This window comes from Oppia nitens, unplaced genomic scaffold (genome assembly GCF_028296485.1).
Source record: "Oppia nitens isolate AA-2021 unplaced genomic scaffold, nextdenovo-longstitch-racon4-pilon3 scaffold20_pilon_pilon_pilon, whole genome shotgun sequence".
NCBI classification, from domain to species: Eukaryota; Metazoa; Arthropoda; class Arachnida; order Sarcoptiformes; family Oppiidae; genus Oppia; species Oppia nitens.
This window is the reverse complement of record NW_026533200.1, coordinates 1,097,963-1,118,545: the sequence shown is the minus strand read 5'-3', so window position 1 is coordinate 1,118,545 and position 20,583 is coordinate 1,097,963. Positions and strand designations below refer to the sequence as shown.

Genomic DNA, 20,583 nt, shown 5'->3' with positions numbered 1-20,583 from the left:
TAGCAATTGTTATTAATTTGTTGTAATTTTAATGACAAACATTTCAATTCATAAAATTTATTTAATTTATTAATAGTTTTGTTTAATAACAACTCCATTATTATTGTTTTACTAAAATATACCAAATAAATACTAATATGTTGTTTTGATCGCACATTGAAATCACACCAAACAATAATTAAAATAGGAAATGGATATCATATCACTTTATATACAGATATATATTTATATTTAATCCTTAAACCTGTTTAATAATTGTTATTACATTTTATACTTAAGGTATACTAATACTAATGTATTTCGTGTTTTGATCGCCTATTGAAAATCATACCAAAAAAATGTTTATCATATGAAAAGTAGATATCATTTTATATATGAGTTTTTTTTGTTTAATCCTTAAAACCTATTTATTATCTGTTTAATTAGTATTATTAGTTTATTAGGACATATCATTTTATATAGAGGTGGTTCATAGTTATCATTATATTAAAACAATTAATGTATAATTTATTTATGCTTTAAAGATATATTAATTGATTAAGTATAATATTTTTATATAATTATAATAAGTTTTTTTTTGATCAGTGAGTTGGACTAAATTGAGGGCCAGTACTATATATATATACATCAAAACACAAAATACATTAGTATTAGTATACCTGTAATAATGTAATAACAATTATTAAACAGGTTTAAGGATTAAATATAAATATATATATATCTGTATATACAGTGATATGATATCCATTTCAACGTTAGAAACGGTATCTAAAAACCGTTTTGTGATGAGTTTTTTGAGGGATACACCTGAAAGATATGTATTGTTTGTTGTGTTCTCTCTCTCTCTCTCTCTCTCTCTCTCTCTCTCTCTCTCTCTCTCTCTCTCTCTCTCTCTCTCTCTCTCTCTCTCTCTCTCTCACTCTCTCTCTCTCACTCTCTCTCTCTCTCTCTCACTCTTTCACTCAAATTATTATTACTTTCGCTATTTACACACTTTGTTAGTACAAAAAAAAAATTCATATTATTGATTATTAAGATTTTATTAATAAAACTAATAATAACTATTATATTATTTTTTTAAACAATTTTTTAAATATTCAAAAAATATTTAGTTGTATTTTATTATTGTATATGATTATTGACATAACTTTTTTAAAAATCATTGAAATTGCATTCATATATAAATATTATTATTTTTTAATTTAAATACTATATAATAATGTGTGTAAAATATATAAACGAAAAAAATCATTTATATAAATGAAATAAAAAACAGATAAAAATTCGTCATTAATAGATTAGGAAATAATTAAAATTAAAAATAAATATTTATATGCAGTATATATAATCAGTAAATTAATAATTTATAAATTATTTTTAGTTATTAGTTGACATTAATTAATCTTTAATATCACATTTATATGGCTAATATAATGTATGAATTGTTTTATGATAATCAAAATTATGTCTACTATTAGTTTTATACCGACATTTAGGCCAAAAACTAGTGTTGGCAAAAAAGAGAAATTTATAAAATAATAGAGAAATTTCTAGAAACTTTCTAAAAGAAATTTCTATCTATGGGATCCCCATGTTAATTTTGTTTTCTCGATATAAGTTATTATGTAAAATACAAGTTTTACAAGTAATAATTAAATATAAGTATTAATATTTTTATTATTAATTAAAGTAAAAATTAATTTATTTAATTATCTTAAATTCTTATATATATAATAAAATGATTATTAAAATTTTAGAAAACTGATTATTATTAAATAATTATTATTTTACATATAGGTATCGCATTTATTAGTGTATAGTGTAATGTTATATGAATAGTAGTTAATGTCTCATTATTTATATATTATTTCAATAGCTATAGATATGGGGATCCCATAGTATAACAATAAAGTTAAATTTCTATAGAAATTTATTCTTGAGAAACTTTCTAGAAACTTTCTCAGGGAAATTTATTAGAAACTTTCTATTTGCCCATCTCTACCAAAAACACTTGAATCGCTTGTAAGTGTTATTAATGTATAATTTATTTATTAAAAATTTTTATTTTAATAAATCAATTCATTAATTAAGAATCTAATATAATTTAAAACATAATAACTATTATTATATTTTACTAAATAATCAATTTATATAGAATTAAGTTTAATTATTTTTAATAGCTAAATAAAACTAAAATTATTTATGACAATAATATTTATGATAATTTAGTGAATATTTTCGTGAAAAAACATTGATTACATTCATTGACATCACATTTAAATGGTTTAATTTCTGAATGTTTTCGTTGATGTCTTAAAAGTTCAGTTTTAGTAGCAAATTGTTTGCCACAGTTATCGACATCACATTTGTTTGGTTTTATATTCTGATGAATAGTTCGGTAATGATGTCTTAAATATTTGAGTTTTGTATAATATTTTCCACAGCTATTGTAATCACACTTGAATTCGCGATCAATTGAATGATCTATTGATATGTGTTGTCGTAAACAATGATTTGTTGTAAATGTTTTCAAACACTCATTTACTGAACACTTAATTTGTTTTTTCTTCAAATGAGTTAATTTATGTAATTTATAATTGTATTTTGTTAGAAATGTTTTATTACAATAATCAACATCACATTTAAACAATATTTGCCTTAAATGATATTGAATTTCATGTGTTTTAAGCGCAAACTTTGTTGTAAATGTTTTATTACAATTTTCATAAAAGCATTTAAACTTTTTATTAAAATGAACACTAGATTTATGTTGATTTAAATTTGAAGTTGTATTAAAACTATTGCTACAATCGTTAACATCGCAAACATATTTAATCAATAAATGTTTAGATTTTTTATGATAATCTAAATTTGATTGAGTTTTGAATGTTTTATTACATTTATTACATTCAAACTATTTAATAGATGAATGCGTCAATTGATGTATAAGTAAAAGCCTTTTATTATTGTTAATATACCGACATTTAGGCCAAAAGCACTTCAATTGCTTGTTGTTGTCATAACAGTCACTATAATCAGTAATTTTCATAGAAATGCAAACATTTGTTGTCAACAATTTTCATCAATTTGGTGAACATTTAGATACTGAGAGAGAGAGAGAGAGAGAGAGAGAGAGAGAGATTACAAAATTGTTTGTTTGAATATAACTTTACCGATGAGTCCGGCCATTGATTGGGAGATAATTAAAGTAAGTTTTTATCCTTTATTTATTTAGTTATTTATTTTTATTAAAACTTTTATTGTAATTGTATTATTGTTTATGAATTAACAATTACTATGAATAGTTATAATAGGAAATCTATTACTGTATAATTTATTTTTTGAATATATATTTTTAATAATCCAATTAATTAATTAAGGATCTAATATTTTTTTTAATTAAAATAACTAACAGTATAAATTAAAAAAAATCATCATATAATTATTTTGATTTTATAAATTATCATTAATTCTAATTATTTAAATTAAGTTTAGTTATTTATTTATAATAATATAAAAATAAATCTAAAATTATTTATGACAATAATATTTATGATAATTTAGTGAAGTCTTTTGTGAAAAACATTTATTACAATCATTGACATTACATTTAAATGGTTTAATTCCTGAATGATTTCGTTGATGTTTTAAATGTTTTAATAGTAAATTGTTTGCCACAGTTATCGACATCACATTTGAATGGCCTTATATTTAGATGAAGATTTATGTTGTTTTAAATGTTTTAAATTTGTAAAATATTTTCCACAGCTATTGTAATCACACTTGAATTCGGGTTCAATTGAATGATCTATTGATATGTGTTGTCGTAAACAATGATTTGTTGTAAATGTTTTTAAACACTCGTTTACTGAACATTTAAATTGTTTTTTCTTCAAATGAGTTAATTTATGTATTTTATAATTGCCTTTTGATGCAAATGTTTTATTACAATATTCAACATCACATTTAAATAATTTTTGTTTCAAGTGGTCTTGAATTTCATGATATCTAATACCAGACTTTGTTTTAAATATTTTATTACAATTTTCATAAAAACATTTAAATTTTCTATTGAAATGTTCAATTGATTTATGTCGATATAAAAGTGAAACCAGTAAAACTTTTAAAAAAAGAAAACAATTGATTAATTAAGTTTCTAATATATTTTAAAAATATAATAACTAATAAATAAAAAAATATTATAAATTCATTAAATAATTATTTTGATTTTACTTAATTAATAATTTTTTATTTTATATACAATTAATTAGTATATAAATATAATGATTTGTTGTAAAACACTTGTTTTACTGAACAATGAAATTGTTTTTTTAGTTTAAATAATTTTTTATATCATTTATATTCACAATTATTAGCATATGTTTTATAGCAATACTCAACATAACATTTATTATTATTATATTGTTGACTATTATTAATTGTGAAAATATTTTTATTTAATATATATTTTAATAAACAAAATAATTGATTTAAAGTATTTAATACATTTTGAAATCTCGGTTCAATTGAATGATCCAATTATTGGTGTTGTCGTAAACAATGAGTTGTTGTAAATGTTTTCAAACAATCGTTTACTAAACACTTAAATTGTTTTTTCTTCAAATGAATTAATTTGTGTGACTTATAATTGCTTATAGTTTGAAATGTTTTATTACAATATTCGACATCACATTTAGATAACATTTGTTTTGTATGAAAATTAATTAAATGAGTCTTCAGATTAAATTTTGTTGTAAATATTTTATTACAATTTTCATAAAAACATTTATTTAATTTTTTATTAAAATGAACGCTAGATTTATGTCGATTTAAAAGTGAATTATAAGTAAAACTTTTCCGACAATCGTTGTAATCGCAAACATATTTAACATTTAAATGTTTAGATCTTTTATGATAATCTAAATTTGATTGAGTTTTGAATGTTTTATTACAATCATTACATTTGAATAGATTTTCAAATGAATGAATTGCTTGATGTATAACTAAATTGTTTTCATTATTAGTTTTAAACCGACATTTAGGCCAAAAACACTTGAATCGCGTGTTATTGTTATCCACACGTGTGTTGTTGTTGTTGTCATAACAGTCACTATAATCAGTGATTTTCACAGAAATCCAATTATTTGTTGTAATATTCATTGAATTCAAGTCATCAATCGTTTCACACAAAACATCAATATTTTGTGACAAACCTTTTGTTTGTTTATCACTTATACTATTGTGTAATGATTTCAATTCACTTAATTTATTTAACATATACTTAGTATTAACTAATTTATCATTTATTATATCCATTTCTTAATTAATTATAATTAATATTAAATAGTAATATTAGTTAGTATTGGTTAGTAATATTAAAATTAACAACAAATAGACAAAAAACAATAGCAAATAATAACAACAAATAACTACTAAATACTGAATCAAACAAACAAAGCAATAGTTTTGGCGCTTATATTGTGTTAATTCAATAGCAATGGATATCAATGTATAACTTAATACTAAAAACCGGTTTATTTTCTATTAAAACAAACTACAGTTTTAGTACAGATCTCTCTCTCTCTCTCTCTCTCTATCTCTCTCTCTCTCTCTCTCTCTCTGTCTCTATCTCTATATCTATCTCTATCTCACACACACACACACACACACACACACACACACACACACACACACACACACACACACACACACACACACACACTCACTCACTCACTCATTCACTCAAATTTTTATTACTTTCGTTAAACCACTTTTGTTAGTACAAAAAAAGTTTTTAATTTAATTTTATTGATAATTAAGAATTTATTAATAATATTTATATTAACTATCATATTATTATTATTATTATTATTTAATAACATAAAATATTATTGACATAACTTTTTTAATCACTGAATAGCATTCATATATAAATATTATAATTGTTTATTTAAATACTGTATTATATGTGTAAAATATATAGACAAAAATTATTCAATTAAATGAAATAAAAAAAAACTATTAAAAAATAATTACAATTTTACAAATGAAATTTTTTTGTTGTTATCATTAATAGATTAGAAAATAATTAAATTAAAAAAATTGTTTTATATTTAAATACAGTATATGTAATCAGTTATAATAAACTTTGTTTTTTTTAAATTGTTGCAATTATTTACATCACATTTGAATGATTTAATTAAATTTTAACAATTTTATTAAATATTCAAAAACAAAGTATATTTAGTTGTCTTTTATTATTATTTTAAACAATAATTATATACAGTATAACTAATCTGTCATAATCTAAATCATATATAAAAATTATTTTGTTATTAGTTGTTATTAATTAACTAATTGATGAAAAATATATTTATGATATATTAAACTTTCGTTTCTACCAGGGTTTTAAAAATGGCAGGCATAAACAATAGATGCCAATTTTGCCAAATGCCTGCCCTGCCTCTGCCATGCCCTGGGCATCTATTTTCAGGTGGTGACACCTATTATTTTAATTTTATATTATTAATTAATTTATAAAACATTGTTTTTATAATATATTTGCTTGTATTTTTGTTTTGTATACCTTTAATTAAAAGGTAATATCATTGGAAATAAATAAATTAATTGTAAATTTAATTAACACGCTAAAACACTAAATTACATTATTTTATAAATACAGTTGCTTTTTAGCAATTTAAATTGGCAGGCAAATAAAATAAATGCCCAAAATGCCAGGCATTTATGGCATCTATTTGGGCATTGCCAGGGCAGGCATTTATATTCTTAAAACCCTGGTTTCTACTGAAAAATTTGTTGCAGTTATTGACATCACATTTGTATGGCTTTATACCCAAATGAACAGTACGTTTGTGATAATTCAAACTAATTGAAGATAAAAATATTTTCTCGCAGCTGTTGTAATTGCATTGAAATTTGGTTTCAATTGAATGATCTATTGATTTGTGTTGTCGTAAACAATGATTTGTTGTAAATGTTTTCAAACACTTGTTTACTGAACAATGAATTTGTTTTTTCCTTAAATGTATTAATTTATGTAAATTATATGATTTTTTGTTTATAAACGTTTGGCCACAATAGTCGACATCACATTTTAATGGTTTTTCTTTTAAATGCACTGTTTTTATATGATATCTAATACCATATTTTTGAGTAAATGTTTTGTTACAATCAATATAATTACATTTAAATGGTCTATTAAAATGAATACTTAATTTATGGTTTTTTAGATTATAGTTTGTAGTAAAACTTTTGCCGCAATCGTTGACATCACAAACATATTTATTATTGAAATGTACATAATTTTTATGGTAACATAAGTTTGATGATAATGAAAATGTTTGATTACAATCATTTAAATCACATTTAAATGGCTTATGTAATGTATGAATCGTTTTATGATAATCTAAATTTTGTTTAGTATTAGTTGTAAACCGACATTTAGGCCAAAAACACTTGAATCGCGTGTTATTGTTGTTATCCATACATGTGTTGTTGTTGTTGTTGTCATAACAGTCACTATAATCAGTTATTTTCATTGAAATGCAATCATTTGATTCATATAAAACATCAGTATTTTGTGACAAACTTTGTGTTTGTTTATCACTAATACTATTGTGTAATGATTTCAATTCACTTAATTTATTTAACATATACTTAATATTAACCAATTTATCATTTATTATATCCATTTCTTAATTAATTATAATTAATATTACAAATAACAACATAAAAAATTAGGACATATTAAAAATAAATATGTTTGCGATGTCAACGATTGTGGCAAATGTTTTAAAAATTTAAATGTAATTATATTGATTGTAACAAAACATTTAGTCGAAAATATGATATTAGATTTCATGTAAAAGCAGTGCATTTAAATGAAAAACCATTCAAATGTGATGTCGACTATTGCGGCCAAATGTTTGCAAACAAATATTCATATAATTCACATAAATTAATACATTTAAAGAAAAAACAATTTCATTGTTCAGTCAACGAGTGTTTGAAAACATTTACAACAAATCATTGTTTACGACAACACATATCACGGGATCATTCAATTGAACCACAATTTACTTGTGATTACAATAAATGTGGAAAAATATTTTTTACTGCAAAATGTTTGTATCGACATAAACGTACTATTCATTTGAGTATAAAGCCATACAAGTGTGATGTCGATAACTGTGACAAACAATTTGCTGTTAAAAATCATCTTTTACGACATCGACGAACACATTCAGACATTAAATCATTCAAATGTGATGTCAATAATTGCAACAAAATTTTTAAAAGAAATGAATGTTTAACATATCATAAATATATTTTTCATCAATTAGTTTAATTAATATGTTTTTTATATTAATAGTTTACAGATTTGATATACTGTATATAATAAAAAAATCTATTTTTTATAATTTTAATTATTTTCTTATCTATTAATGACAAAACAACAAAAATTCGTGTTTTTTGTGATAAAATAGTCATTATTTTTATTAGTTTTTTAATTCATTTAATTAAATGATTTTTTTGTCTATACATTTTACACTTATAATTATTAAAATTATTAATTAAAATAAACTATAATAATATTTATATATGAAGGCTATTCAATGATTCAAAAAAAAAATTATTTTATAATAGATGTCTATTTATAAATTATAATACAACAATAATAAAAGACAACTAAATATTTTATTTTAAATATTTAATAAAATTATGAAATAGTAATAATAATAATTTTTTATTTATACTTTTATTTAGTAGATTTAAAAATTTATTAAATACTTTAAATCAAATATTTAGTTAAAAGTTAAAAATAATAATTACAATTAAACAAAAACTTTTTGCACTCAAATATGGGAACCGTTTGTTGTGATTAAACGCCAGTTTCAGTCATCAAATGCATTGAACAACAAAATGTTTTTCAAACTTTTCGCCTAAAATATGTCCCAAACAATGGCCGACATATAAAATGATATCTCATTTTCATAGGATTAACATTAACATTAGGATTTTCAATGTGCGATCAAAACACCTATACATTAGCATTAGTATACCTAAAGTAAAATGTAATATCAATTATTAAACAGGTTTAAGGATTAAATACAAATAAAAATATATATATACTGTATATATATATATATACAGTTAAATATATATATCTGTATATACAGTGATATGATATCCATTTTCTAATTTTAGTCATTGTTTGGTGTGATTTCAATGTGCGATCAAAACAACACAATAGTATATATATATATATATATATATATATATTTGATATATTTAAGAGAAATTTTCTAAACAATAATGGATTTGCAATCTAATAAAATAATAAATCAATTAAATAATTTGAATAAATAGAAATATTTGTCATTAAAATTACAACAAATTAATAACAAATGCTATGAATTGTTTGAAGCAATGGATGCCTTGAATGCAATGAATATCAAAACAAGAAATGATTGCATTTCTATGAAAATCACTGATTATAATGACTACTATGACAACAAAACACGTGTGGATAACAATAACACGCGATTTAAGTGTTTTTGGCCTAAATGTCGGTTTAAAACTTATATAGAAAGCAATTTATTTATACATCAATTAATGCATTCATCTATAAAACAGTTTGAATGTAATAAATGTAATAAAACATTCAAATTTAAATCATATTTGAATGATCATAAAAGTGCTGAACATTTAAATATTAAATATGTTTGCGATGCTAACAACGATTGTGACAAATGTTTTACTACAGCTTCATATTTAAGTAAACATAAATCTAGTATTCATTTTAATAGAAATGTAATTACGATGATTGTAATAAAATATTTAAATTTCAATCAAATTTAAATTGTCATCAAAGAGCTATTCATTTGAAACAAAAATCATTTAAATGTGATGTCGAGTATTGCGATAAATCATTTTCAACTAATTATGAATATAAAAAACACAAAATTACTCATTTGACTAAAAAGCGATTTAATTGTTTAGTAAACACTTGTTTGAAAACATTTACAACAAAACATTGTTTACGACAACACCAATCACGGGATCATTCAATTAAACAAAAATTTCAATGCAATTACACTGATTGTAACAAATATTTTGATTATAGAAGAAGTATAATTAAACATAAAAATTTTATTCATTTGGCTGTAAAGCCATTCAAATGTGATGTCGACAACTGTGGCAAACAATTTGCTTTAAAAACGACATCAACAGACAACACATTCAGGAATCAAATCATTCAAATGTGATGTCAATGAATGTAATAAATGTTTCTCAGAAAAATCTTCACTAAATTATCATAAATATTATTGTCATAAATAATTTTAGATTTATTTTTGGTTTTTTTTAAAAATTACTATAATTAATTTAATTTAATCAAAATAATTTTTTTACGAACTTATATTGTAAAACAAGTTTTTTTTATTTATACTTTTATTTAGTAGATTTTAAAATCCATTAAATATAATTTTTAAATCAATTATTATGCTTATTAAAATAAATTTTAAATATCAAATAAAAATATTTTCACAATTAATAATCAATGAATGTAATAAATGTTTTTCAGAAAAATCTTCACTAAATTATCATAAATAATTTTTTTGCTTTATTAAAAATAATTGAACTTATAATAATATATAAAATGATAATTTATTAATTAATTAACAAAATAACTTATAAATGAATAATTTTTTTTATTTATACTAATAATTATTATATTTTTTAAAATATATTAGCTTTTTAAATTATCAATTGGTTTATTTAAAAAAATATTCAATAAATAAATTATACAGTAATAGCTTTCATATTATAATTATTCACAGTAATTGTTAATTCATAAAAATGATAATACAATAAAATAAATCAATTAAAACTCAGTAAATTTACTATTTTAAAAATATTTAAGAAAATTATATTAAGTAATCTATTAATAATTATTATTTATAAAACAAAAAAAAAACCGTTTGTTGTGATTAAACGCCAGTTTCAGTCATCAAATACATTGAACAACACATATGTTTATCAAACTTTTAACCTAAAAATACGTCCCAAACAATGGCCGACACCGTCGGTAAAAAATTATATAATTAAATAAACAAATATATGAGTCGTGCGGTGTCTGTCTATCTGTATGTGTGTCCAACTGTCCAACTAATAGATACCTTTATTGTGCTAATTGACAGCCAAACAGATAATAATGCAAAATATGGTAAAGCTTTTACCGTAAAAGTACTAATAAACAGATAATAAATAGGTTTAAAGATTAAACAAATATTCATATATAAAATGATATGACGTCGTTCACATATTACGTTCGCATTTTTCAAAGAAATCTATACCCCCTCCCTCCACGCCTATCTACTTTTTCAAATGATAAACATTTTTTTTGGTGTGATTTTCAATGTGCGATCAAAACACCTATACATTAGTATTAGTATATCTAAAGTAAAATGTAATAACAATTATTAAACAGGTTTAAGGATTAAATACAAATATATATATCTGTATATACAGTGATATGATATCCATTTCCTATTTTAGTCATTGTTTGGTGTGATTTCAATGTGCGATCAAAACAACAAATTAGTATTTATTTGATATATTTTAGTTAAATTTTCTAAAACAATAACATAATGGAGTTATTATTAAACAAAACTAATACTAAATTAAATAATTTGAATAAATTGAAAAGTTTGTCATTAAAATTACAACAAATTAATAATTAAACAGCAATTCAAGTGCTTTTGGCCAAAATGTCGGTATATTAACAATAATGAAAAACATTTACTTATACATCAATTAACGCATTCATCAATAAAACAGTTTGAATGTAATAAATGCAATAAAACATTCAAATCTAAATCATATTTAGATTATCATAAAAGATCTAAACATTTAAATGTTAGATATGTTTGCGATTACAACGATTGTGGCAAATGTTTTATTAGAAATTCACATTTAAATCAACATAAATCTATCGTTCATTTTAATAAAAGGTTTAAATGTAATTACGAAAATTGTAATAAAATATTTACAACAAAGTATTGTCTCAAATCACATGAAATTCAAATTCATTTAAAACAAATATTATTTAAATGTAATGTCGAATATTGTAATAAAACATTTGCATTGAAAAGCAATTATAAAATACATAAATTATCTCATTTGAAGAAAAAACAATATATTTGTTTAGTTAGTGAATGTTTGAAAATATTTACAACAAATCATTGTTTACGACAACACAAATTAATTGATCATTTCATTGAACCGATTGAATTTATTTGTGATTATAATAGTTGTGGCAAATATTTTACAACTTTAAAATATTTAAGACAACATAAACGAACTAATCATCTGAATATAAAGCCATTTAAATGTGATGTCAATAACTGTGGCAAACAATTTCCTATTAAATCTAAACTTTTAATACATCAACGAAACCATTCAGGAATTAAACCATTTAAATGTGATGTCAATGAATGTAATCAATGTTTTTCGCAAAAATCTTCACTAAATTATCATAAATATTATTGTCATTAAAAATTTATTTTTTTGCTATGTTATTAAAAAAATTAAACTTAATTCTATATAAAATGATAAATTATTAAAATAAGCGAAATAATTATTTAATGAATATTTTTTATTTATACTATTATATTTATACCAATGATTGTAATAAATGTTTTACTCGAAAATCTTCACTAAATTATTATAAATATTATTGTCATAAATAATTTTAGATTTATTTTTGGTATGTTATTTTGAATAATTAATAAATCTAATTCATGAATCAAAATAATAAATAATTTATAAAATCTAAATAATTTTTTTACGAACTTATTATATTGTAAAACAAGTATTTTTGTATTTATATTTTTATTTAGTAGATTTCAAAATCCAGTAAATATAATTTTTAAATCAATTATTATGCTTATTAAAATAAATTTTAAATATCAAATAAAAATATTTTCGCAATTAATAATCAATAAATGTAATAAATGTTTTTCACACAAATCTTCACTAAATTATCATAAAAGATCTAACGTTTAAATGTTAAATATGTTTGCGATTACAACGATTGTGGCAAATGTTTTACTAGTAATACACTTTTAAGTGAACATAAATCTAATGTTCATTTTTAATAATAAGTTTAATTGTAATTATGATAATTGCAACAAATTATTTACAGCAAACTTTCAATTGAAAATACATGAAATTCATATTCACTTAATAAGAAAATCTATTTAAATGTAATGTCGATTATTGCGGTTAAACATAAATATTTATTATTTATTTGTTATATATATATATTTTGATTTATAAGTAAGTAATTTGTATTAAATGTATTAACATTTATATTATAATCTCATATAAAATACTAAGTAATATTTATTTATTTTTTTGTAAAGTAATAATATTAATATTTATAATAAACGTAATATTTGCATAAAATTTTGTCTATTTAAAAAAAACAAAAATAATACAATACTGTCAGTAATAATAAAAATAATTATTTATTTAATAACTGCTTATATATTTTTGATTTTTTTTAATTAAAAATAACGTAATTAATTGTGACATTTATATTTATTATGATTTTTTTAATAAGTAGATAATAACATTTAATAATAATAATAATAGTAATAATTAAAAATTAAATTTGTGTAAATTTATTTTAGTTAGTAATAGATTTTTTTTTATAATTATTTTATGTTAACAACAAATAATAATTATTAATAATAATAATATGTTTCGGTAGTAATAAAATTTTTATGAATATTATTTTATTAGTAATTACTAATAATATTTTTTATGTGAGTTAATATTTATTTATTTTTTTGGTGATATTTAATTAATAATTATTATTATTTAATAAAGTTTATACTGTAATAAAACTATATATATATAAAACTTAATTATTATTTATTGTAAAAATAATTATTAAATTATTATTTTTTAAATATCATTTGACGATGAATTACAAAGGAAAGGCATTGACAGACAGACAGACACACTGTTTGATTGGACAGACACACAGATATGTGATATACAGGACAGTCCTATGACTGACCACTGGGCGACAGTCGACTGTCCCAACAGATGACCGCTGAACACATCATTGAAATATTTATTTTATTTATTTTTTTAATAACTTTTATTTTACATAACAAACAAACAAAAAAAATTATATATAATTAATTTCTAATTATATCTATATTATAATTTATTTATTTTTAATAATTGTTTTTAATTATTTAGTTAATCTTAATTATCAAATGATATTTTTTGTTTCACCCAATAATTTATAGATAAATACAAAATAAAATGTTGTTAATTATTAACAAGTAATTGTTATAATAAAAAAATTAATATTTTTTTAAAAATAAATAATCGAATTAAATTTTTTTCTAAATTTTTGTATTTAAATATTGAAATAAAATTTAGTATATTATATATATATGCTGTTTAATAATATACTAAAACTATTAATTAATTTTTTTTAAACTGTAATTTTTTAATAGACTAATAATTAATATAATTATATAAATTGTTTAAATTAATTAGTTTATTAAGTGATAAAAAACGTTATGTTGAATGTATGAGTGATCTCTCTCTCTCTCTCTCTCTCTCTCTCTCTCTCTCTCTCTTCGAGAGAGAGAGAGAGAGATAGTATATACAGACAGATATATAGAGAGAAACAGTAGATTCAATACACCAGTAGTTAGACAACCAGTTCATATAAAAAATAGATTTTTGTTCATTAATTCAGTTTATTTTTTGCAATTTTTATTTTTTTGTCTATTAGTATAAGTATATTACATTGTTTTTTATATATGTATATAAATAATAAATACTATAATTTTTATTTACGATATTTTCAATAATTTAAATAATAAATTGTTTTAAAATTTCAACCAAAAAATTAAATTAACAAATAAATAAAATACAATAATTATGTTTCTAGTTTACATTTAAAATTATCCTAAATATATATTATATAATATTATATATACTGTTTGTATAAACTAAATAATTATAATTATTTTTTTAATATATTATTATTGTTGTTGTTTTAGTTTTGCCGATAATTGTGTGGCCATTGAAGCGGCGGTCATCACTTGCTGTGAAAAAAAAATCATTTTCTTTATCTAAATTTTAAATAAAAAATATATTTATCAATCAATTTATTAGTTAATTAGTTTATTAATAATTATAATAATAATAATTAGATATAAATATTTGACTAATTTTCTAAATCTGTAGACAACTGTTGCCTTCAAAAAAACTATAGTTTAATATCAAGTGTTCAGTCAAATGGCTTCACATTTCAAGTCATAATAACTCTCTGGTTGTGGACATCACTGGTCACTGGTCTCTGTCAATGATTGTCTGCAAACAAAAAATACAAATAAATAAATAATTTTTTTAAAGAAAAATTGTTAAATAAATAAATAAATTAAATAATTTTATGTTGAATACCAACAACAACAACAAAAATCAGTAAATTTTTAATTGAATGTTTTTTTAAAAATTAAATAATAAGTTAATAGACACTCACCTCATAAAACATTGTGTATTTAGTCTTAATAACAAACAAACAATTAGTTTGTTTTTGATTTTTTAAAAAAAATTTAAATTAGTATTAAATTAAAAAAAATATTAGCTATTGTTGTACCCAAAAAAATGTCCATAAAATTAGCCTAACATTAGTCAATCAATATGTATGATAACAACAACAACAACAAAATAAAGCATTTATTTCAACAACAAAATAAATGTGTGTTTTATGTGTCACACAATAATTTAATTGACAAACAGTTTAATACATTTTCACTTTTACTTTAAGTTTATGTTTGTTGTGTGAGCTATGAATCATAAACTTGTTTCTCAAAAAAAAATCAAAAAACAAATTTGTTTCCCTTTAAATACATAAATGTTTTTTACATATGTTTTAACATAGGGTGTGGGGGGAGGAAGGGGTTTAAATTTGTTTCAACAAATTGCGAACGTATTATCTGAATCACCTCTCCTAACATATAATTTTATTTAATTTTTTATTATTATTTCTTGAAATAAACAATTAGAGTTTAATTTTATTAAATATTAGGCATTTTTTAAATATACAGTATATATAAATTTTAATTTTGACATAATATATGAAATTTATAAAACAAACACAAACACTTGATAACATCACAAAAATTAATTATAAAAACATGTGATTATGTGTAACATTAATGTTAGTAAAAAAATTATGATAAAAATAGTTTAGATTTTTATTTACTAATGAAAACTTTGTGAAACATATATCATGTATTAATCATTTAAGTTATTAGAAAATAATTAATAAGATATTTTGCATTAATTTATTTAATCTAAATTAGCTATTAATGTTAAATAAAGTTTTAAAAAACTAAAATGCAAAAAATAACATTAATTATTGAGTTAAAAATCTATACATATTTATATAGTACTGGCTCTCAATTTAGACCAAATCACTAACTAAAAATAAAAATTTATTATAATTATTTAAAACTATTAAATTTAATGAATTAATATACCATTAAAGCATAAATAATATATATATACATTAATTGTTTTAATATAATGATACAACTAGATTTTAATTAATGTTTAATCATAACAAAATAAGACAACAATAAAAATACAGTATTTATGTTAATCTAAATTAAAAAGTTATTATAAAATATTAAACAGGTTTAAGGATTAAATACAAATAAATCTATATATATCTGTATATACAGTGATCTGTGATTTCAATGTGCGATCAAAACAACACAATAGTATTTATTTGATATATTTTAATGAAATTTTCTAAATCAATAATGGATTTGCAATTTAACAAAATAAAAAATCCACTAAATAAATTTAATCAATTGAAAAGCTTATCATTGAATTTACAACAAATTAATAGCCAATTCAATGAATTGTGTGAAACAATTGATGGCTTGAATGCAATGAATATTAAACCAATAAATAATTACATTTCATTGAAAATCACTGATTATAGTGACTGTTATGACAACAACAACAACACTTCTATGGATAATAACAAGCAATTGAAGTGCTTTTGGCCTAAATGTCGGTATATTAACGCTAATGAAAAGCTTTTACTTATACATCAATTAATGCATTCATCTATAAAACATTTTGAATGTAATAAATGTAATAAAACATTCAAATCTAAATCATATTTAGATTGTCATAAAAGATCTAAACATTTAAATGTTAAATATGTTTGTGATGTCAACGATTGTGGCAAATGTTTTATTAGAAATTCACATTTAAATCAACATAAATCTATCGTACATTTTAATAAAAGGTTTAAATGCTTTTATGAAAATTGTAATAAATTATTTACAACAAAGTATAGTTTCAAATCACATGAAAATCAAATTCATTTAAAACAAATATTATTTAAATGTAATGTCGAATATTGTAATAAAACATTTGCATTGAAAAGCAATTATAAAACACATAAATTAACTCATTTGAAGAAAAAACAATATATTTGTTTAGTTAGTGAATGTTTGAAAACATTTACAACAAATCATTGTTTACGACAACACAAATTAATTGATCATTTCATTGAAGCGATTGAATTTATTTGTTATTACAATAACTGCAGAAAATATTTTACAATTTTAAAATCTTTAAGATTACATAAACGAACTAATCATCTGAATATAAAGCCATTCAAATGTGATGTCAATAACTGTGGCAAACAATTTGCTAAAAAATATGAACTTTCAAAACATCAACGAAAACATTCAGGAATTAAACCATTTAATTGTAATGTCAATGAATGTAATAAATGTTTTTCACACATATCTTCACTAAAGTATCATAAATATTATTGTCATAAATAATTTATATTTATTTTTTGTGTTTTTTAAATTACTAAACTTAATTCAATTTATTAATTATAATGATAATTTATAAAATTAAAAAATTATTTCATGATTTTATTATATTTTCGATAAAGTATTTTTTATTTATTCTTAATTAAACTAAAAAAAACAAAACAATTATATTGTTCAGAAAAACAAGTGTTTGAAATGTTTTACAACAAATTATTCAATTGAATGTTTTATAATTATATTAAATGCTTAAGTAAATTATTGTTTATTTTAAAATATCAAAAATATTAATGTATTTTTCTATATTTTTAAAAATTAAATTATGAAATAATAATACAATTAAAGTTTATAAAATAAATATTATTTTTTTAAAAAAATAAAAATATAACAAATAAAAAACAAAATTTATTAATTACATTAATGTTAATCTAAAGGTAAAAATAATATAACAGGTATTAATGTAATTACTTTTGTTTAATAATAGACTAAACCTGTTATTACATTAATACCTGTTATATTACACTTTTAAGTGAACATAAATCTATCGTTCATTTTAACAAACGATTTAAATGTTATTATTTAAATTGTAATAAAACATATTCAACACGATTTCATTTGAAAGCACATGTAGTTAAAGTACATTTAAAACAAAAACCATACAAATGTGATGCCTATAAATGTTATAAACAATTTGGCGATAAATCTAATTTTTTACGACATCGACGATTACATTCAAAAACAAACAAAAAAATAAAACATTTAAAATGTGATGAAAAAAATCAACACTAAATCATCACTAAAGTATAGATGTCATCAATAATTTTAATACACTAAATTTTATTAAATGTATTGAAAATTGATTGAGTATTTTATATACTAAATCAAAAGTATTAACTATTATTATTAATAAGAAATATTTTAATTATTTTAATARCATACAAATTAAATGTAATTWAATATTTATATTTAAAAAAATACTAAATTGATAATAAGTTTTTGATAATAATTGATAATTAATTATATTTATAATAAGTTTTTAATCAAATATATGTTATTTTCATTGTTAATAGTAATTAAATTATTATTTTTAATCATTTACTAATCTATTATATTTAAATTATTTTTTTAAATAAAAAAGTGTATTAACAAAAATCATCAATAATTATACAGTACTAATATTATTTTATATAATTATAATTATTAAATTATTGTYATAAATAATTTATTTTTGGTATGTTTTTAAATAAATAACTAATCTTAATTCAATTTAATTAAATATAATGATAATTTATAACTGTTTGARAAATTTTACAACAAATCATTTAATTGAATGTTTTATAATTATATTAAACACATAACTATAAAATACATAAATATTAAATATGWTTGCGATTTCAACGATTGTGGCAAAAGTATTGGTATAGCTATCTAAAAAAACTGGTATACATTTTAAGATACCGTTTCTAACGTTGAAAATCTATACATATTTATATAGTACTGGCTCTCAATTTAGTCAAACTCACTGACCAAAAAAAAGCAAAATTATAATTATATAAAACTATTAAATTTAATCAATTAATATACCTTTAAAGCATAAATTAAAAAATATACATTAATTGTTTTAATATAATGATACAACTAGGCTTTAATAATGTTTATCCAAACAAATTTAGACAACAATARAAATACAGTATTTATGTTAATCTAAATTAAAAAGTTATTATAAAATATTAAACAGGTTTAAGGATTAAATACAAATAWATATATATATATATCTGTATATACAGTGATCTGTGATTTCAATGTGCGATCAAAACAACACAATAGTATTTATTTGATATATTTTAATGAAATTTTCTAAATCAATAATGGATTTGCAATTTAACAAAATAAAAAATCAATTAAATAAATTTAATCAATTGAAAAGCTTATCATTGAATTTACAACAAATTAACAGYCAATTCAATGAATTGTGYGAACAAAATGATGGCTTGAATGAAGTGAATATCATAACAAAAAATGATTGCATTTCGATGAAAATTACTGATTATAGTKACAGTTATGACAACAACAACAACACAYSTRTGGATAACAACAAGCAATTCAAGTGCTTTTGGCCTAAATGTCGGTATATTAACAATAATAATAAAAGGCTTTTACTTATACATCATTTATCGCATTCAACAATAAAACAGTTTGAATGTAATAAATGTAATAAAACATTCAAATTTAAATCACATTTAGATTCTCATAAGAGATCTAAACATTTAAATGTTAAATATGTTTGYGATGTCAACGATTGTCGGAAATGTTTTAGCAGTAAATCACATTTAAATCAACATAAATCWAGTGTTCATTTTAATAAAAAGTTTAAATGCTTTTATGAAAATTGTGACAAAATATTTTCAAYAAAATCTGGTATTAAATATCATGAAATTCGAGATCACTTAAAACAAAAATTATTTAAATGTGATGTCGAATATTGTAATAAAACATTTCTAACTAAAGGCTATTATAATATACATAAATTAATTCATTTAAAGAAAAAACAATTTAAGTGTTCAGTAAACGACTGTTTGAAAACATTTACAACAAATCATTGTTTACTTCGACACAAATTAAATGATCATTTCATTGAACCGATTGAATTTATTTGTGATTA

At 20.3% G+C, this 20,583-nt stretch overlaps 1 protein-coding gene across 1 annotated transcript in view; it reads right to left on the bottom strand.

The window, feature by feature from the left end:
- Positions 1-3,189, bottom strand: part of LOC128953144 (zinc finger protein 782-like) — a 58,613-nt gene extending 55,424 nt beyond the window's left edge. Inside the window, exons 1-2 of the mRNA XM_054298619.1 lie at positions 3,174-3,189; positions 2,260-2,484 (exon numbers count right to left, since the gene is read on the bottom strand). Coding sequence (XP_054154594.1) covers positions 2,260-2,484; positions 3,174-3,189 — 241 coding nt within the window. The remainder of the gene's footprint in view (positions 1-2,259; positions 2,485-3,173) is intronic.
- Between the last annotated feature and the right edge of the window lie 17,394 nt (positions 3,190-20,583).